This window comes from Apis laboriosa, unplaced genomic scaffold (assembly GCF_014066325.1).
Source record: "Apis laboriosa isolate Shangri-la unplaced genomic scaffold, ASM1406632v1 scaffold1321_cov151, whole genome shotgun sequence".
Classification (NCBI taxonomy): Eukaryota; Metazoa; Arthropoda; class Insecta; order Hymenoptera; family Apidae; genus Apis; species Apis laboriosa.
Window position 1 is genome coordinate 1694319 of NW_025221248.1, and position 22028 is coordinate 1716346.

General features: G+C 33.6%; 2 protein-coding genes across 4 annotated transcripts; both read right to left on the reverse strand.

Annotated features, from left to right (window-relative positions):
* Positions 1 to 15181: 15181 nt before the first annotated feature.
* Positions 15182 to 17221, reverse strand: LOC122720749. Of its 2 annotated transcripts, XM_043947669.1 has the most exons (6): positions 17145 to 17221; positions 16917 to 17082; positions 16712 to 16853; positions 16248 to 16648; positions 15945 to 16147; positions 15182 to 15809 (listed from the first exon to the last, which is right to left on the reverse strand). In XM_043947669.1, the coding sequence occupies exons 2-6, from the start codon at positions 17028 to 17030 to the stop codon at positions 15515 to 15517; spliced, it is 1155 nt and encodes a 384-aa protein (XP_043803604.1). In that variant the 5' UTR covers positions 17031 to 17082; positions 17145 to 17221; the 3' UTR covers positions 15182 to 15514. The 2 variants fall into 2 exon arrangements, with proteins under 2 accessions (XP_043803604.1, XP_043803602.1); XM_043947667.1 differs by having other exon boundaries at positions 16248 to 16853.
* Positions 17222 to 17492: 271 nt separating this feature from the next.
* Positions 17493 to 21771, reverse strand: LOC122720671 (nucleoplasmin-like protein). Of its 2 annotated transcripts, none has more exons than XM_043947496.1 (5): positions 21604 to 21769; positions 21235 to 21350; positions 20188 to 20401; positions 19655 to 19731; positions 17493 to 18828 (listed from the first exon to the last, which is right to left on the reverse strand). In XM_043947496.1, the coding sequence occupies exons 1-5, from the start codon at positions 21623 to 21625 to the stop codon at positions 18721 to 18723; spliced, it is 537 nt and encodes a 178-aa protein (XP_043803431.1). In that variant the 5' UTR covers positions 21626 to 21769; the 3' UTR covers positions 17493 to 18720. The 2 variants fall into 2 exon arrangements, with proteins under 2 accessions (XP_043803431.1, XP_043803432.1); XM_043947497.1 differs by lacking the exon at positions 17493 to 18828 and adding an exon at positions 19130 to 19361 and having other exon boundaries at positions 21604 to 21771.
* Between the last annotated feature and the right edge of the window lie 257 nt (positions 21772 to 22028).

Consider the following 22028-nt stretch of genomic DNA (forward strand, 5'->3'; position numbering starts at 1 on the left):
CACTTAACAAACAAGGCTTAGTCACCGATCGAATCTCGATAATATTTAATTCCGATTTTCTCGCGCGCACGCCGCCTGCGAGAACGACGGGGGACGTCAGGAAGCCCGGTTATCTCCCGACTTATCGTCAGATACAATAATGGGCCGGGAAAATGTCCCCGGCGCACAATAATGGCCTGTTAAAAGATCCTTCCCTCTCCCTCCCGCCACGTGTATACCTTCCTATCCTTCTTCGCCTCTCTAGGCCTCCCCTCTGACCCTCTGGCTTCTTCTTCCTCCGCTGCTCCTTCTTATGCTCCATTCCTCGCGATCAGTGGCGTACCACCTCGGCAGAGAAGAAGTTTCGCAGAGATAGATATGTGTTCCATACAAGAGGTAAAGGTTTGGTAAAACCGTGTAAGTGGATAGACAGATTGTCATCTGTATCTTTGCGACGAGAATTTTTGCCAAAAGGAAATTGGCAATTCTTGCAAACGAGAAGTTTTTTTATTTCTTAACTTTAGGGATAGAAAAGAATTAATTGTGAAGAAATAAGTGTTTCTTCCAATTTTCGAAAGAAAATTTTTAGATATCTAATTGCAGTTGATTGACAAAAACTTGAGGAATATAATAATTAATTTTATCGATCGAAAATCTATATTCCATTAAACGTAAGAAAGAAACAAGTTGAAATAATGCAAATATTCAAGATGTAAAATTTTTCTTTTAGATAAGGATAAAGACAGTGAACAATTTTGCTCGTCCAAAATTAAACGAAATGACCCGACTCTTCAGAGACACGCGGTCAAAATATCTGCGAATAGATTACGCCGGTGCAGATATTACACGCGCGTGCGTGTACAAAGCCCTGAGAAAGGCAGTTACACGCGCGCGGGAGAGCAGGGAGAATGGCTGCATGCCTGTCGGGGGGGTTGATTCGTATTACTCGTGTTTGCCGAAGGGATTTCGGCCTTCCTCGTTACAGGGGGGAAAAATAATTAAAAGCGTTTATCTTGCGTAATCCTGGCCACGGATGATGGAACCCACGAGCAGTAAGGGTGTCCAACGCACCTGCAATTTTTCGACCAGCTATATGATAGATCGTTAAGAAAATACCGTCTTTGACGATCGGCATTAATGAATCTCCCCCAGTTGAAAAACTGATGAACAAGTTTTCATCGAGATTTTTCTTCGATTAAACAGAAGATGTTTCGTAGGATTTTAATTTCCGTTCGTTGTAAATCATAAATTTTTATTATTAACAAAAATTGTTTACCTTTGTTGTATGAATATTGTAGATTTCAAGTTGGCGTTAAAACAAACGAACGATTTTTCCTATTTTTTTCAATTAAAGAAGAATTGTATTTTAATAGAATTTTATGTTCTAGTTTTTAAAGTAATGAGTTGTAAGAGAAAATTATAAATGGATGATTTTTCGATCATTATTTATACAGCTAAAGAGTTTTGTTTTGCAAAAATTCTATGATATCAGAGAGAGTTCTGTATGAGAGAATCGTAGAAGATTTTTTTAAGGATAACGAGAGTAACGAGCGGGACAATCGAGACATAGATGTCGCGGATCAAACGAGTTTGGTTAAAATTCAGGATCGGCCGATCGCCAAACACTTCCGCCGATGAATATTTATCAAATTTACCGATTGTTGTCTCGACATAGGACGAACGTTGCATTCGTTCCTTCTTTACCTGCTGGTTTATGCATATGCATGCGGACTCGCGCGTTGATTTAGAAAACAATATCCACGTTATTTGTCCCTTTGCATAGAATCTCACGGCGCATAAGAGAGTTCACAGTTAAATAAATTCCTTCGTGTTGCATGCAATTTCCATCGATTCGACCGGTTGGAATTAACATTGGAAATTTCTATTGTTTCAACGCATCTCGTATCATCGTTTCTTTTATTTTAATTTCCTCTTTTTTTTTTTTTTCCAATCGGAAACCTTCCTTCGTTCCGTTCTTGAATATCAATTGCGGATAAAAAGATGCGCTCGATGTGAAAAAAATGATTCTTAACTCCTTGTAAGAAACGTCAGCGCTAATTAACAAACACAAAGTGAGAATCTTTCTCCAATTGATCGACATATTAAAAAAAAAAAAAAAAAATATCCTAATTTTATCGTCACGATATACTTCTTTCATCTGATTACAAATCGTACAAAAATTTTATTAAAGTTTGAAAAATAAAAAATACTCGTGGCGCTAAAAATTTTTCCAAATTCATATGATCGAATCGAAATTAATACAATCGACTGTTCGTTACGCTAATAATATTAACGAATTTTAAGAAAATTTATAAGATTAAAAAAGTAATATTTTATACCAAGATTGAAAAAATAATATTTCTTACTACTCCGTTGACTGAAAAGTCGAGTCGGCTTCTTACAGAATAAGATCGTAAACGTCTTGGATGGCGCATTGAAAGCCCCGCTCACAATGTGGCACACGGGAAACCGTTTTGCAAAGTCTAAAATTGCAACTCGATTCTTCTATTTTACGAGCGCCGTGACAGAGCCGGCCGCCGCTTAATTGGGCAATTACTATTCCGAAAATTGACAGCGCAGTGAACCGCTATTTAACCAGTGGCGTGTGTCAAAGAAAGGGTAAACACGTCCCGTGGCCAAACACAGGACGGCAAAATGGTACACGAGCCGCACGTTACCACTCTCGCCTCTACAAATACAAATTTAACCCGCGGCCCGCGTTTTACGACCGAGGCATAGCGCTCCAGCGAAACGTCTGTCTCGTCCTACTCCTCATCGCAGTTCCCGCACATCCAAGGGACAGCTTGCACGTATTTACGGTGTGCGAACCGTGGTGGAGTGGTACGGACCAAGTATTCCCAATCTCGTGGCACCGTACTTGCTAAGCGAGGAAAGCTGCGACAACCTCCTCGCGTTGGAATCTCATTTCTTTCGCTTCAATAATTCGAGAAAAAAATGTCGTTTCGCCCGAAATAAATCTTTGGAATCATTTTTTTTATTTTTAATTGACGATCAAATCAAATGTTGTGGATATTAGTTTGCGTGAAAAGTAAGATAGGAATGAGAGAAATATAAAATAATTTTCGAAAAATTTAACGCATCGTTTAATTGTTGAATATAGTGGTTTCAATTTTAATTTTAATTATCCAATCAAAAAAATCTGCAGATACTAAATTGAAAAGAATAAGAAGAATAATTAAATTATCGTTTACTCATATTCAGCAAGCTTTTACTTTCACCATCAACTTTATACTTTATACTGATTCAAGCTGAATGTTTTTCTTTTTCGATTCCAAAAATTAAAATTACGAAACATGAAATTGTACAAATAATTGTGAATTTTTCAAACAAAAAGGAAATTATTGATTTTCTACGATAATAAGTATAATAATTCACGATATTGAAAACGCTCATAAAAACATAAACAGAAGGTACAAGAATCGAAACAAAATAGAGGTTATATGGTCGACGAGCATAACGAGGCAAACGTGTATAATTAATTTCATTAATTTGTTATCGATCCCGACATTAACATCGGATTCGTTCTAACGAGCGGCGAGAGCGCGAGAAACGCTGATCGTAAATCTGATGGCTTTGATCCAATGAAATTAAACTTTATCGCGATTCCAACGTCCCCTCCATAACGGACGACTTTCACTTCGCGTTACCATTGACTATGACTACTTAACGTCACCGTTATCGAGCCACCGTGGAAAAGTATTGGAGCGAGAGATCGAAAACTTTTATTCGAAGCAACCGTGTCCATACGGGGGAGTTATAGCTCGCTTCGAATCTGTCGAACGGTCAAGGTCACTCTCTTCAACTTTTACTCCTCCCTCCTTAGATACTCGATCTTTCATTTTTTAATTTTTTTTTTTTTTTTTCTCTATTCAAAAGAATTTAAATACAATAATTCGGAGAAAGATAGACGAGGAAGGAAAAAAAAAAAAAGAAAGAAATGCAAAGCTTTATCAACAACATCGTGCGAATTGAGCGCAAGGGAGAGGATAAAGGGGTCGAGTAAACGAGATTGTCAGGGTTCATTGTTCCATTTAATTTTCGTTGGGCCCCGAGGAAGGGGGTTTTAAAGTTTTGAAGCGTTAATCGGCAATTTCGAGGCGAAGAAAAATCTTGATGACGTTACGGTGAACTAATAACGTAAATACAGGTCGGATATATTCGAGGAAGGTAAAGTAAAGCCGCCTCAGTGTGGCGGACAGTTAATGGGACCACCCGTAGCCGTGCTCTAATACCGGCACGATTAAATGCAGACAGGATATTAAACTACGCTCTATACACCGCGATCATAACATACACATTTTGACAATGCATCGTCAGGGCAATAAAGTAAAATCGTAAAACCTCTTGCAAACGGTTATCCACGACTACGGGTTTCAAACGGGTGTCGTATAAGTGGTTACGCGGCCCCATAACGATCGAAAGTTTACAAACGATCCTTTGAGATGTGTGGTCAATCACGCATTTAACGCGGCCAATTTTTAACGAGCAAACGTTCTTTTTTTTTTTTTTTTTCTTCTTCGATTTCTTGAATTACGTTACAATTTTAATGTCGCCCCATTTTAGATCGATTCAAAAACTGGTTCACAATGTACCGTATATATGTTATATATACATATTTCAAGCAACTTTTTGCACAAGACACACAACACTTACATAACGCGACACGAGTATTTCACTCGAGTCGAATATAAAAATTTCTTTCATCTTATGAAATCGCATATTACTATCAATTCAACATACTTTATCACGTCTCAAAACTGTTAGATTTGGATAGTTTTCAATCAGATTGAGAACTGATTATGACCATTATTTCCATATTACAATATATAATATAATATCTATACAAATATTGTTTTTAAAAAAGAAAACAAATTTTTCTCATATCGGGCACGTTGAAAAAAAAAAATTCTTTGTCATTAAAAAAAATCGTAGACCGTCGAACGAATGAAGGAAAGTGGCTCATCTCTCCCGGAATCTACCCTAATTACCCGGAGGAAGGAATAAAAATCGAGGCGATAGAAGCGGAGAAGTGACAGAAATCGAACGAGCAACGGTACCTCGCCGAGCGGGGCGTTTGTTTCTCAGCGGTACAACTGAAATTCGAGTCGGCGGATCTAATGGTGGCAGAGGCGAGTCATCACGTACGCGATGCGGGGGGGGAGGGGGGCGGTGCTCTCGGGGCACCCGGGGCCACCGTTACGGGGACACGAAAAAAAAAAGGGAATGGAAATCACGAGCAGAAGAAAGAAACTCGTGTCGTGTTACCGCGGGCATTAGCTAACGCGCGTGTCATCGCGCCGCGGATCGAGAATGGGACACGCGAGAAATTCGCGGAAAGAAATCGTTCCCCTGCACGGGTAACGGGCACGCCAACTGCATCACCTTTGCAAACTGCTTCTAATGGTCGCCAACCTTTAAATTGGATACAAATAATAAATAGAATAATCGAGGACTCATAGAAGAGAAGAAGTGGAAAAAGTGTTTTCTTTTTTTCTTTTCTCGCCATTTTTGAATTACATCAGATTTAAGAGTGAGTCTTGTGTAATAAGGATGTAAATCTTTATTCATTAAATAAGAAGTTTCTTCGATTCAAATTCATATTGGCATAAGTTACTAATGTAATTTGTACTTCTATAATAAGAATAAAGTTAGCTAAGATATACAAAATTTCTACAGAATGCATAGCAGAATAGGAACAGTAGGAATAAATCAATGATAAATTAATAAATTATACGTTTTATTCTTACTGATTTAAAGAGTGGTTATTTTTCTTTTTTTAAAAATGGAGGATAATTTTTGTAGGAAAATATTCTTAAACATTGAGTCAAAATAATAATCTTATAATTCCCTTAATTCCTTCGAAAATTTGTACAAATGAATAATGCTTCTTCTAAGCTTAAGCTTCTTAATTAGAAATCTATGATTCTCTAATTCTACTTCTACGAAGTAACGCAACAAAGATAACGAATTATCAAACGATAAAGAGCGTTCGTTCATTCGTGGTTAGAAAAAGGGGGGAGAAAAAAAAAAGAGAAACGAGACAATTTATCAAGTCGCGAGTTAACACAATATCGCGTTAAGGATGAAGAGATCCCGAGCCAGGGAAACTCGCTTTCGAGATGGCTACTCGTATTTTCTCCCAGGTTGATTCACGAGCCGCTTTAAACCACTTTTCGTACATAAAGAGGGATATGCAAGATGTTTCGTGATACGGCGGCAGGCTCTTAAGATGAAATACTGTTATCAGGAATGGCAAGGAAAACGTAAGGATGATCCGCGGCCGCAAATCCGTTCGGCATAATTGTCTTCCACGAATATATATTTCTCGTATATAAACGCGACCATTCCCGTTTTTCATTTTTCGCAATATAAAGGGCGAAATCAAGCATAATAACGGGACGATATCGTTGGCCGAGCTTCGAGGTTTTTCCTCAATTTCATTTCTCACAATTTGCATTTTCATACCGTCGAGCGGAAGGAAACGCGCCATTGAAATCTTTTCTTGTTACGGGAGAATTATAGAGCCTCGTTGGATTATTAATTTCCTATTCTTTTTCTCGAGATGAAAATAAAATAAAAACGCAACGAACGTTCCTCTTATGCAACGTAATGGTAAATTTTATAAAAATGTGAAATTATTTATGATTTGTCCTTTCTCTAATTGGTGATCTCTTTCTTGAAAGTCTTTTATTTGTTGAATTTTTTTTTTTTTTTTTTGACAGAAGATTTTTAAAAATTATCGTGCGCGTATGTAATTATTAACTGGAAATTGATTTTATTTTCTGAAAGTAATATCTAATTATCTGTAATTATTATTGGATACGCATATTTTTATGCATAAAACATTCATTTGTTGTGTATAATAAAAAATTGATATGCACAATCTTTAATTTTAATAAATTTTTAAAAATATATCATTAAGATCAATAATTGAGCCTCTTACATTGTCTTAGAGATAATATAACAAGAAATATCAAAAATAAATATATTCCATAAATTTATTCCATGACAATTCCAAACTATAAATTATAATATTTAATATTTTCTAAATATTTAAGTGTTTCACAAAATATTTAGATTTGTTCTTCACCTATTTTTGATATGCAATCTGCACAATCAGAATAACAATAATCGAAAAACCGTAACCTTCTTAGATTTATTTAGTTCCACAAGATCAACGACGATTGAAATTAATCCCATCTCGCACACCTACAAAAACACTTCACCTTCAACACGACGATCCACTTACAAGGAGCAATCCCATTATAATTCCATTCGAGGTTAACTGAGAGTAAACTTTCATTCTCGACGCAATATCCATCAACATTCGAAAAATATCGAATTGGCGCCTTTTATTTATCCAGTCATCGATGGGACAGAGCCCGATGTTTCGCGCCGCGGATCCGCGACGCGGAGGAACGCAGTAGTCGGAGGAGAACACCTTTTAATCTTGTTTCTTTCGAGCGTCAGGCATTTTTCTGAGAACGGTCTCTTTCTCTCCCCCTCCCACCCGAGAAGGAGAGAGAAAGAGAGGCGAGGGCGACCAGCCGGCCGTCTATTTTCGCCCCCGGAGACGACTATGCTGAACGGTTTAAACGGCCCCGCGGTGACAAACGCCACGAGCAGATAGGACAGAGCGGAGGCTCGCGGTGCAACTCGAACGGATGCTTGTACCATTAACCGCAGACCGCAGATTGGGATAGATCTAGAGGGGCCTAATGGAGTCGTTGTAACCGCGGGAGAGTGAAACCGAGGAGGAAAAGGGGGGAGGAGAGAGGGGAGGGGGAGGGGGAAAAAAAGATGAACGAAGAGATCTCGTAGTATCTCGTGTCAAACAAATATCGTCGTTCCCACAAAGTCTCGTGAAGGGTGTACCATCTGTTTTGCTCCGGATGGATCCACGATTACACAGTTCTTTCGCTTTGCGGTTTAACAAGTTATAGTTGTATATACACCTCCCGGTGTAAGTACACGTGTCGTGACGATTAGGTTTTATGGAAGCGTGGAAACAAACGATTCCTCAATGTCGTGAAACGAACATGGGGCCGGTTATTCGTGTTTTCATTGGATAAACGATGGTGTTTTCCTTTTTTTTAAATCGTCAACGAGAATAATAAAAATGAAAATTACTTTGTGTCTTTTGAGGTAATATTTTGGTTTGGTTTATCTTGATATGAATCGTTGCAATAACTTTTTTCAGAATATCGAATCGAATAAATAATACAATTATCGCGTCTCTCCCCGGACAATCAATCAATTTTGTAGAGAAGAAAATTAAGAAATAATAATAAATTAAGAAATAATCATTAATCAAAAACTAAAGATAATAAAGATAGTAAAATAAAGATTTCATTGTATTATCGTAAAACAAAAAAAAAAAAAAAAATGCTAAAAATATTATATTTTCATTATGAAAAGTTATAATTATATTACGAAATAAATAAGTAACAAGTTATTATTGTTAAGTTCATAATATCGAAGATTTTATATTTCGTTTCTTGATAATTTATTGAAAATAAATAATAATAAATATAAAAATATAATTAATAATTTTCCAACAACAGAATCTTAATAGAGTTAAATTATATCTTCAAATTATTCCGTTCAATTATTGATAAAATATTCGCTAAACGATCTATTTACTTATACAAATCAAATTATCGAACCAAAATAGAACAGGATCTACCAACGTTCTACCAACTATTTTCCAAGCCCCGAAAAACGAGGCTGGAATCCTAATCCAGATTATTATCCTAACCATCCTAACCATCGTTCCATCTGATTATCCAAAAAAGGGAAGAAGGAAGAAAAAAGAAAAAGAAAAAAGAAAAAAAGAAAAGGAAGAGAGTAAAAAGGAGAGAAACGGTACGAAACACAATGAACATCTCATCACGAGGACAAAACCCGTCGCATAAATCTTTGAGAAGCGTAATTGAATTTCTTCTTAGGAGGATCGGAGGGACGTCCGTTCCCTTCCCCTGAAAAGGATTCCATTTTGAAGGATCTCGTAGTTACGGCACTGCACACCTCCCTCCCCTACGTGACGTTCCATCCTCGTCCCACCCGCGGTGGATGGCGACGTTTTAACCCGTGCGCCGGTCTTTGCCGGGATATCATCTGGAAGGTGAGACGCAGCAGAGAAGCGCACCCGGTACGGTGGACTAATTGGCCGATAAATCAACCTCCGGCTTACCTTCCCTCCACCGTTGCTCCGCTGGACCTTTTAGACTCATAGGTGGACTTTCCGGACGTAAGGTATACACGCGCCCCGAGTCTAATTTTGAACGGCGGCACTTGGACCATTTGGAGAAATTCACGATACACGCCGGTGTCGTTTTTCGACAAACCCTTTTCCGCGCCATTGCCGCGTTTCATCGTTTCAATTACGATACCTTTTTTCTTTCTCTTTCTCTCTCTCTCTCTCTCCTTTTTTTGAAATGCTTCGTATTATTGATGCTAATTTCATCGGTGCTTCTTTCTATTAGTATTATCGACTTCGTTGGGAAAAATTGTACACTATTATGACTCATTGTTGAAAATCAATGAGCGATAACTATTAAATATTAAATTTTAAAATAAAACTTGTGGATTAATAGTTTTCTGAGTAAAAATTTTGGGAAAAAAAGAATCTGAAAAATTTTGTACATTATCTTTGAATTCTTCTGAATTGAGATTGAAAATTAGATTAGAATTTAGTGTATTATTGCTGCAAATATATAACGTGAGAAATCGTTTCGAAACTAATAACTCTTCTTTATGGAAGAGGAAACTAATAACTCTTCTTTATTTCAATTCTAATCATTCATTATTTAAAATAAAAATCGTACAATTGTATGTTTAATATAAATAACAATGAGATGAAAGGTTTTATGATATTTGTGATTTTTTTTAAAAAAATGAAAACTTTGAAATAAAATTAATTTGTTCAATTTCTTTCTTTCTTTCTTTCTCCAGATTTAAAATGTGTTTAAAATATATATAATTGGAAAATAAAAGATAATCTATTATCAAAATATTATTAATTGTTACCTTCAGATACTAAGTCTTGTTTTTAGATATATTTAACAATGATTGATAAACTTCTAAAAAAAAAATTTCCTTCTGTATTTTTCTTAACGAAACTTATTAATATACATAAACATAACTTAATAACTTATTAAGATTAATTCAACGTATAATGCTAATATAATTAACATTTTAAATGCAAAGTATTAAACATAAAAATTGTGGCAAAATTGAATAAAAACACATTAATAAAGATAATAATGCAGCAATTACGTCAATCATATTGAAACAATCGATAAAACAGAAGATATGTACGTAAATCAATAGACAATATATTATAATATGCAATTAAAATCTCTGTGTGTGTTTTATTTAAATCAATTCAAATTTAAAAAGAAAATGAAATAAAAAAAATTGCAATAAAATTAGAATAATCTTTATTAAAGACGTTGAAATCTTTTTTTTTTTTTTTTACTTTCTTGCGAAGAAATAATAATCTTAATAACGAAAAATCCAATTTGTACTACAAATTACAATATCTCTAATTACGACAATCGCACGTTTCACTCGCAAAATATGAAGGCACGATATATCCCCCGAGTTTATCCTCCCTTTCATCCAATCTCGACCAAAGCTACGCATACGTTCGCGTATTTAATGCACCAATCAAGTCTCGGACAGAACGAGAGACTGTCAGAGGCGAGAAGTTCGTCCAAACGAGCACGACGAAGATATTTTATCAGTAAGCATCGAGATCACCGCCGATAACTGACGACGCGAAACTCTACATATATAAATTCTCCGCCTCTCTACCCGATTTCGTATATTTTCGCGAAAATTCTACTCCTTCTCTCTTTTTTCTTGAATTAACAACTCATTTTTAGATTTACAATCAAACCTACTGTTTCTCTTCTTTTCAAGAAAGATGATTCAATCAAAGATAATATTTAGATATTACTAATTTAAACGCTCCTCATTATACACATAAAACTATATATAATCCAAAAAAAAAAATATATACTGGAATTTCATCGTTTTTCAATTTCGAAACCATCAAAGAAACGTTGACGAAAGAAAAAGATTTCGATAATCGAAACACAAAGTAAATCGAGGATCATCATCGAATTGTGATCCGTCAACGGATCCTCTTTTCCAGTGACAGTTTTAATAATCGAGCATCGGCAAGTCCAGAGTAAGATTATCGCGGCGAGACGATCGGCCCTCGGTGCTCCCGTAATTTGTGTTTTCGTTATTGCGTCCGATTCCTGTTCCCCAAAGGCACGGGGAGAACAACGACGGTATCTGGTGTCGCGGAGCAGCCGAGAATGCGAGAAACCTCCGCCGCGTGTGGAACAGGTTCTTCGTTTTCCGGGGGCAGATCGGTGTTCGCTTGTTACCGCGGACGGAGAGGAGAAGAATGGAGAAAAACGAAGAATTAAGAGGGAACGAAAGGAAAGGAGGAACGAAAACAACGTGTGTATATATATATATATATATATATACGTGTGTGTGTGAGTATGGGTGCGCTCGAACACCGAGAAGGGCGAGTACACGTGTGTACACGGCGCACAAACACCAGCGCGTACGCGCACTAATCGCATCGAGCGAACTTGTTGGAATTAATTGGTCCGGCCAATTAACGCTCACGGCCTGAAACGCGTCGAGGGCAATGAAGGCGCACGATTGGCCTGTCCCCCGCCACCCTTCGACGCTCGATATCCTTCGGCACCGAGCGAGCTTCCTGCGAATCCCCTAATTAATTTCGACTCCGCGATCCTTCGCAGAAAATCGGATGCTATTCCGCGTGGAGGAACGATCCCCGTCACCTCGATCGATCGCTATCGGTTAGATCCTGGAAGATAGGTTTGTGGGAAAGTGCTTTTAAGGATAATTCGTTTAAGGCGTACATCGGGCAACGAATGGAACGGGTTTTAAAGTTATTAGACATTTAAATCGAATGAAGCGTAAATTAACTAACAGGAATAGTTTATCCTGGAATTAATTGCGAACCTTTGGCTTTGTATCCTAAAAAATCGTTTTCTCGAAAATTCTGAAACAATCGTGATTCTATATTTCCGTTCTTATGTATTTATTTCCATTTGGAATAGAGAGAAAGTTTGGAATAAGACGGTTTATTTAAGACGAGTAGAAAATTGGTTGGTATAATATCATAGGAAGATTGATAAACTTTTATATTTTAGATTTAGTAATAATGAAAAATGAAAAATAATCGAAACTTTGGTTTAATTGGTTTAAATAATATAAAATAAGGATTATAGCATAGTGTTCCAATTTATTTTTATTTTACGAGATTAAAAAAATAAATAAATAAGATTGTTTTCTTTTTATAATCTACAGAAATGCAAAAATCACAGTATAGAAATAATTATGATTCATCTACTTTTCCTATTCAAAAAAACTTGTTATAATTACTCATATGTCATTTAATATTGAATAATGTAGATTCATATTTAATATTAATTTACAAAAAATTAATAAACAGTTATATTAACAATGCTAATGTTTAGATTCATTATTTAATCTCATGAAATCCTTAGAACTTCCTCATAGAATACATATTAGGAGCTTATTCATTTATGTACAACTTTGGTACAAAAAATTGTTGCAAATATTTATAAATAATTATATTTTTCGACTATATTTATTCGATTCTTTAATAGTTAATCGCTGCTCTCTTTTAAAAACCGCGCCAAAAGTATAGAACGAATACGTAATTTAACACATAATCCATATTTCTTTCTTTTAATTTTTTCTTTTCTTAATATCCTTTATATACCTATTTCTTCTCGTATATTCAATTCATCAAAGAACGTTTAATAAATATCTTTTAATAAAAATTATTATTATCATTATTTGTAAAAAGATATTATTTATATGCTTTAATAACCGGAAAGGGATTGTGAAAGAAAAGGATATATTAGAATATTCTAGAATGGGCAGAAAACACAACTCTTAATCCCATTCAAAGGAAAATGTTACATCCCGCGATAACTCGATTATTATGGAACATATTGATTCATGTATGCTGCACGAAGCGGGGAGCAAAAAGCGAATTTGAATCGGCCGGTAAAACAATGAAATAACGATGTAATCTTCGACAATGGATGGCATAACCGGCCGTAGTCGCGCGTTGTCCGCTTGTTAACGATGAAATATTACGTATGTACGGCAGCTGTCATCTTACTTGTCCTTTGACGGCATATTTATACCGGTTTCACCCTGTTCCGCGGCGCCTGATCGCCGATAATGGATGCCCCTCGCTAATACGCCTCGTTTGCGAGACGCTTTTACGCTTCTGATTCCGTTGCTAACATAAGCAATCTAAATTTTCATACATAAGTAGAATCCCCGTCCAATTATCGAGTATTTAAATATCGAATACAAGAGAAATGGAGAAAAAGAAAAAAAAAAAAAGAAATAGAAATCAAATCATTAAACTCCGAATGAAATTCAAAACTAAAAACATGGTCGTTACGAATAGTTTTCCAATTCGACTGATTTATCCTGTGACACGAAAGATACGGTATCCCGTTATCGGGAAAATAAAAAAAAATAAAATAAAAACACGAAAAAAAAAAATTGTAACACGCGCGTGAAGTTAAAACCGCTCTTTTTGCGAGACAACCGAACCGGAAAGGTTTGAAACAATGTGGAAGTAGAGGGCTTATCGATCGCTTACGATTGATCGACGTGTATCGAAATCCTTCGTGGATCTAACAGACTGTCTTTCGCGGCACATTTATGCCGGGTTTCCACTGTGCATGACGTCCGATGGACGATAACCGGCGCGCGCACTAATACCACCAATCAGGAACAGAACGGGATCGGGAATCGGTAATCAGGATCGACGTTCGCGTTCTCCAAGAGGCCATTACTCAAAGATCCGACATACCGGCAAAATAGGTGTCACATGACGATTAAACCTGCCCAAAGCTGAATTTCTCGTTAACCTATCTGTGATTTCTAATATATATAATATACTACTAGTATACAGAGAAAATGTATTCGATCATTTCAAATTCTACACTATCCTATTTGCTTTTAGTTAAAAGTCAAAAGTCAAGAAAGAAAAAAAAAAGAATTCATTAATGATTCTGATTTCAAAATTAAACGAAATTTCAATGTTAATTCAAAATTGTATCTTATATTATATCAACAATAAATAGTTTTAAAGTTCAAATATATAAAATCAAAAATATAGAAATAAAAAAATGTATTCATCAAAATGAAAATCTAAATTTTTGTAAGAAAACGTTAAAGAAAAAAAGAAAGGAGAGCGAGAATTGTTAGCGGTAGTGACGAGTTTTCGATTGAACCATGATCATCGTGGAAAAACACGAAGTGAGAAGAAGAAATGGCGGATCCGTTTAACAAGGTGCTTCGCCTACCGGATAATACATAAGGGGTATTAAGGCCGCTACTCAATTGGGTATGAGCTCACCGAGAGGTGGACGTCTCAATTTTCTTCGCGACTTAATGACCGATCGTTAAAACCCGGCTTCGCCTCGAACCGGCTCCTCGCCGCACGAGAACGAGCAAGATAAAACGAGATGAACATATTTGCTCCTCTCTCTTACGTTCTTACTCACATTCTCATACTAACACATATCGACAATTCTCGTCGTTCTAACGTAATCATGAACTTTCTGTTGTAATGATATTTACAAGTATCGAAAGATTTCGCCAATTTCTCGTCATAATTTTACTTTTGTTGCTATAGATGAATATCTAAATATAATATACATTCATAATACAACTAAAACTATCGTATTTTATTTTGATCAATCTCATCAATTTTCTCTCGTTTTCGTATATTTTATATCAATAGAAATCGTATTTTTTTAATGATTAGGACTAGATATCGTTTCAAAACAACTCGTTAGATATTTTTTATCGTAAATATTTTTAATTTCCAGATAGTGTTGCATATGCATATTTTATGGTTATTATGTATTCGAATATCGTAACTGAATTTATGAGATTCGCTAATTTTATGATTATTAATTTTAATTTGCATTGGACGGCTATTGAATTACTCATTACTATGATATAGGATTAACTTTATGTTTCATTTTAAACAAGAATTTCTTTTAATTTGATAATACTACGCCATATTACTTACGAAAAAGAAGAATATTTCTTTAAAATACTTTATCCTTATCCAGATATTTCGTATTGTTGTTCTGTTCCTACACTTTCATCTTCAAAAAATTGTTTAAATTATTTTTATAAAAAAATTATATGCACTGAATATAATTAACACACACATTTCGATGTGACACTGAAAATATCAAAACCGTTTCATACCGAAATCGCCCTCTAGTGAACAAAATTTAAATGATTTACTTTAGCGCCACTTACTCTACAGTCGATACATCACATTCTACATTCTACAGTCGATATGTCTTTTTAACAATAAATAAATAATATAAAAAAAGTTAATAGTAACATTTACATTTTTACAACGTCTTAAATTTAATAATATTTGTCAAGTATTTGTTGAGATATGTCGTACATCCATTGAAGACTCTGCTAAAATAATATCAGAAGAGCTTGCTCGATCTTCTGTTAGTCGAATTTCCGGAGCGCTGCGAGCGCGTACTGTTCCCGATTTCCATGTATCTTTAGTTTGAACTTCTCGTATAGCAGTATTGGAGTACCCTTTTAATTTATTCGATCGAATTTTAGATACTAATTTTACATCTCCAGAATAATTGACGAAATTTTGAAGATCTGATGGTTTAGTAAATGATAAAGTTTTTTCAATTTCATTTTCAAATAAACTAAAAAAAAATTAATTATATATAGTCACTTTTTAAGAAAATAAGAATGCAGAATAGATATTAAAATAAGACAAAAAATTTATTTAAAAAAATGAATCAATATATTGATTTCTATTATAAAATAAATAATCTTACTGAATCGGTATCCATTTTGTAGATTCTTTACTACATTTTTTTTTACTTTGTTCTGCTAATTTCGCAATAATATTTGCATCTACATTTATTGATTTCGGTTTTTGCACACAATTCTTTAATCTCTCAATATTTAAAGTCAAATGTTGTATTTGTACCTTAAGTGTCGCATTTTCATGAACTAATCGTGCATTTCTTTGTACCACCTGAGAGTCCACACAATAAACAATTTCTTTTAATGAAAAATATAAAAAAATTATAGGATCGAACAATGATTAAAAATAACTGCAACTTTAAAAAGTTTACCTGTAAAAATCTTGCTTTACTTAAAGGCAGAGGCTCTTGAAACTTTTCGGATACAATTATATTAAGTTCTTCTCTTGCTTCATCTAGTTTCTCCATCATATCCGTTATTACTTGCAAGTGTTCCTTCAACAATTGATCAAATTTTTGCCTCAACGAATCTTTAGCATATTTCATTCGCAAAAACTTTATACATAAATTATATGTTGTTTCGATTTTCTCATTTAATTCTTCTCTAAGCGACTTATTCTCATCTTCCAAACATTCTCGTATTATCTCAAATTCTTTTCGTTGTTGGTGTAATTTCGAAGCACCACTTGCACATCGTGTCTTCTGTCTTTGTATTTCATTATTAAAAGAGTCCTTTTCTTTTTGATAGAGAAACCTCTCATCATCCAACTGCTCTAAAATTAAGTCGATGCATTTAAAGATCGCGATGAACTTAAATGATTTTTTTGTAATCTTACGTTTGAGGTTCTTGATATGTCTTTGTTGTTTTTTCAATTCAGTCGACAATCGCTCATTTTCTCGTTGCATTTTTTGCAATTGTATATCTTTTATTTGTATAATATTTTCTAATGATACAACCGTTTCTTTTAGGTCTGTCACCTTTAAATTATATATTAAAATTATTAATTAATTATCGATATAAAATGATTAAAAATCGCCTACTTGTTGACATAAATTTGTTAATTCCTCGTTGACGACTTGACATTGTGCATTCGAGCAAAAAATCTTCACATCTGGGCCCTTGTTCAGGCTGTTCTTAGAACTAATATTCTGCATATCATAATAGCAAATATTACGTTCTAGCGATGAACAGCAAAATTTTCTTGACCTTGAACCACATCACATCAAAATGTTTCGTATTGTTAACTTTGTTAACGATATTTCGCTTACCTCAAGTTTATCACCAATAAAACTTAATTACTGAAATAATTTACAAATATTGTAGGTTGTTCGTTTGTAAACAATCATAGGATTCTTCTAACAATACGAACCAATATATACCTCAAATATTGAAAATCATTAACATGTTTGTATTTATTTCTTCGAGGATTGTATAAACAAACAATTTCTTTCCCTCACATAATGACGAAAAATCACTTTCATTAAATTATTAGATATCTTTGATTGTATTAACAAATGATAAACGCTTAAACGTCAAAAATTTTTAACCTACAAGTATATAAATTTTTCTTATATGATCAAAAAAAAAGGCATTTAAATAAAAATTACATCATGCAATACTGATTAAAAGTTGTGAAATTTTTTATTGTATCGTATATGTACAAAATAGGTGTACAGACTACTTATCAATCGCATGGGCGCGTTTTATACACGCTTTATATATGCTATTATCGCATATAACACTGATGTAAGAGCATCACATTGTGTAGTACACCTGTGTAACCTCCTCTTCTGTTATCTTTCATCAAATGGAATGAATGTCAAGATGACGCGTAAATATGTTTCTTCTTTTTTTTTTTTTTCTTTAATTCTGATCTCATTTTTTACCCTCTTTACAATTATTAATAACATTCTAGTATAAGGGTTCTGTGACTATTACCCCTTCCCCATCTTGTACACACGAAAATAATAAATTACACTGGAACGTTATCTTCGAAATTTGTTTTTTTTTTTTTTCTTTAAAGAGCATAGTAATTCATTTTTTTGTGAATCGCGATTACATGACTACATTAGAATAGTGTATATTCGCATCACTGGAAGTGTTGATGTGTGAACACGGTATCGGAGAAGACAAAAAAGGAAATAATACGAATATACCTCACTGTAGGTCCGCCCGTGCTTTCCACTAATTTTATTAACAACAACTGGGCCAAATATCTGTTTCTTTTCACACTTCATTTTAAAAAACGTGTTCTTCTATTATCTTATGAATTTTTTGATAGTTTTAATCATTTTTTTTGTTTTTATTTTTTCATTTTTTTTGTTTTTTCTTCTTTTAACAGCATCGTAACGAGATAAAATAAACTAATAATATATGCGGTTGGCTCTCAGAAGAATGCCCTCTGAACTTTCATTTTCATAAAATTTTGTCAAAAAAATAATTTTTGATTCGTATAATCCTTAATATCTCGTAGTTTTCTTAATACGTTTTAAGGGTCACTCTTCTAAGGCAATTAAAAAAAAATATTTGATTAGATGTTCAAAAAATATTTAATATTATTTAAAAAAAATTCCACTTTCTATTCGCAATAAATGTTATATGAGTTCACAAACATGTTTATGAAATAAAAAATTGTAACGTTATTTTTCATAAAGTACATAGTGTGATATCTTATAATATTTTATTGGTCCAGTTGTGTTGTAGAAACGTGGAAGGCAACGTCTTTTGTTTGATAATCTGGTGAAACGATACTAGATTCGCACAAATGCGGATGATAATGATGGACTTACGCTTATTAGCCTAACTTAAAAGTTTGTTGTATTTCAATAGTAATAAGGCTGATGCTTATTTTTTCTTGTTCTTATTAGCTTGATTTTTGTATTTGGCTGCAGTTGTTAATTTGGCATTCTTCTTCTTGGGTTCATCTTCATCATCTTCCTCATCTTCTGGCTCCTAACATGTTAAAATAATAAATAGAATATAACTACGGAAATAGTTCATAAACTTTTAGGTATCATTATGATAAAATGAAAACCTAGAAGTGAAATTTTATTTTATAAAAGATCATATTCTTTACTGACATTCTAATGTATTTCTATTTCCTATAATACCAAAACATAATTCGAAAATAAATATGGAAAAAAGAGGAAGCATGATATGTAAGGAATAAAAGCAACTGTTTTAAAATAGGATGATTTATTATGCAAGAAAATAAAAGACACATGGAATGAAAACACAAACGCAGAAAGTTATATCCACGACTTTCATTTATTCCTCAATCTTCAGAGCCCTCCCGCCCCCCAGAAATTTTAATATTCATATAACGTGATTTTAAAATATTCTTGGTAAAACTTGTTTTTTGGATGATGATTGAATAGCAGCATTTTAATATTAGGATTCTATTTGTCTACAGCTTCATCCAGTTTGGCACGCTTCGTGCCATTTTTTTTACCCTCTGCAGAATGCTTTCTTTTCTTTTGTGGTGCCTGAAATTTGTATTCCTAGTATATAGAAAATGAAATACTAACACTTTTGTTAATATACATAATAAAAGCATAACAAAAGATATGATCATATCAAATTGATTTATATGTATGTAATTGCTTCAGTCGAAAATATTCTGCATTTTCCTTATATCAATTGTCAAAAAATTATGCAAGCCTAATTAGAATGTCAGTTATGAATACAATCTTCCCTTTACTTGTAATTTTTTAACTAACTTTTAATATGTACATGTATAGTATATACAATTAATCTAGAGGAAACATTATGTTTGTACCTTATCATCATCATCATCATCGATGTTCTCTTCCTCCATTTCATCATCCATATCATCAAACTCCTCCATATGTGTACCTGAAAAATGCGAAATAATACAATATTATTTAGTTTAACTTTTTTCATTTTATTCATTCACTTTTCCTAAGAAAATAATTTCCATGATTAAACAATTATTAAATAACTATATTTTTTAAAATTTAATTTTTAAAATTATATTAAGATTTTATTTTTAATATAATTTAATATCTTTATTTTTAATATAATTAATAAACTTTATAATTTCATTTAAAAATTCATCTATACTTATCACAACTGTTAAAAGGCGTCCAGTTGTAATTATCGCCTTCTCTCTGTCTTTCTCTCTCTTATATATAATGTTTAATTCTAATATGATTAAGTATTTAAGAAAAATATTAGCATAATATACTTTAATATACATTCTATTGGTAAATATCTACATATCATAAATTAAATTTTTGTTATTATAAGTATTATAACTTTAAGATAATAATAAATATTAGAGATTATTACCAAGTAGATTATGTCCTACTATGTGAACAGGACCACTTCCTTTAACCAAAGTAAATGTGACTGGAGGATCAGGAAAACTGAGATCTAAAATAATCTGTGCTGTTTTCCCCATCTCCAACAAAGCAATTGGTGTTTTGATGGGTCCTTTTAGTCCCATTGCTTCAACTTGTAGTACATTCAGTTCACCAGGTTTAGCCTCTGGACCTAAAAGAGCCTTTTAAAAAACATATAAAGCTAATTAAAATTTAATTTTATTTGAAACTGATATATTGATCAGAAATAAAAAGTAAATATATATACATAAAAAATAAAAATTTATATAAAAACAACATATTTATAATAATTATATATTTTTTTATAAAATATCTATTATTTATATGAAAGTAAAAATTTTTATATTTCAATCAATTAAAAATAAAAAAAATAAACAATTAAGAATATTTTTAAAAAGAATGAACTTGGCAAACATTCTTCATTATAGATTTATAAACATTAAATTGTTTATCTAAAATTAATGAATAGTTTTATATTAAAATATACTTAAACAGTGCATTTACTAAACAAATATCAACATCACAAATTTTCATGCTTTTGTTTCTCGAAAATTCGAAAATAAAAAGAGGTTATTTTATCATAAAAAAATAAAAAATGAAATTTATAATAAAAATTAAATTTTTATAAAGATATTAATTTCACATCGTGATTAAAAATTCGCGCGCAAATGTAACGAAAGGTGATGAAAGCGCTCGAAAAATCGGGATTACTAGTGACGCCAAATATTGGTCATATATTTTTATACGGTTAATAGATAGATATAAGAAGTTGCGCTAAGCTGTTCGTACTGAGTCAGAAATTTATATCCAAATAAATCAACGATATACATCGTAGAACAAATAGAAACCATTTGCTATGAAATCGCGCGTTCATGAAAATTCTTTATTCTTCATAGAACATGGCAAAAAGCAAACGAAACGTACGTAATGTATCAAAGAGCAATAAAATATAATTTAACTATTCAATGTGCTCCCATCGATATTTTTTACTTACCATTTTTATGATCAGCTTCTGATCGGCACCAAAATGTTGGTTTGTGCCGTCTGCGTCGTCGTTCTTGTGCTCTGGATCCCATACCTCGCTAGAATTAAGTCCTTCGAGAGTGATTCCTGGACACACAAATCACAAAAGTACGCACAGGGAATATCATAAATGCTTGCCGTTATATCATAGTTTGATAAAAAACGCAAGTTCATTAGCTCTTTAGGGGACAATGGGAGTTCGTCACAATGGCCGAAAACCAGCCGGCGTCTCAACCATAGTACCGCTCGCGTCGAATGGCCAATGACGACGAAAGTAATCGCGTGCGCAACAAAATAAAGGAGCCACAACGTTCACAATAACACGGCTTCTGATATTTACCATAAAGATACTCTTCCGCCATGACGATCGACTTGATATTAAAGGATTCTCGTTAGTGGATGTATAGAAGGACACCGTTGGAGTGTGCGTGCCGAACGAGAGTAGAGAAGCTAAAGACGCCGCGCGCACAACGGTCACTGCGCGAAGAACAGTGGTCGCACGTGCTAGATGAACGCGTAGCAAATGAGTTTCGCGTACTCAGCCTTGCGCGCCTAGAATACGTTCTTTTCTTTGATTGGTCGATGCACTTTCAACTATTCTGAACAGCGTTGCCATCTAATATCACAAACTACACTGAAGGCTTATGAAGGGTATTATTTACCCCGATTATTAAAGAAATAAATTAAATAAAAATGCAACAATTGTTTAATTTTAGATTTTTTATAATTTTTTTTAAATATTAAATTTAAGAATTGTAAAAAATA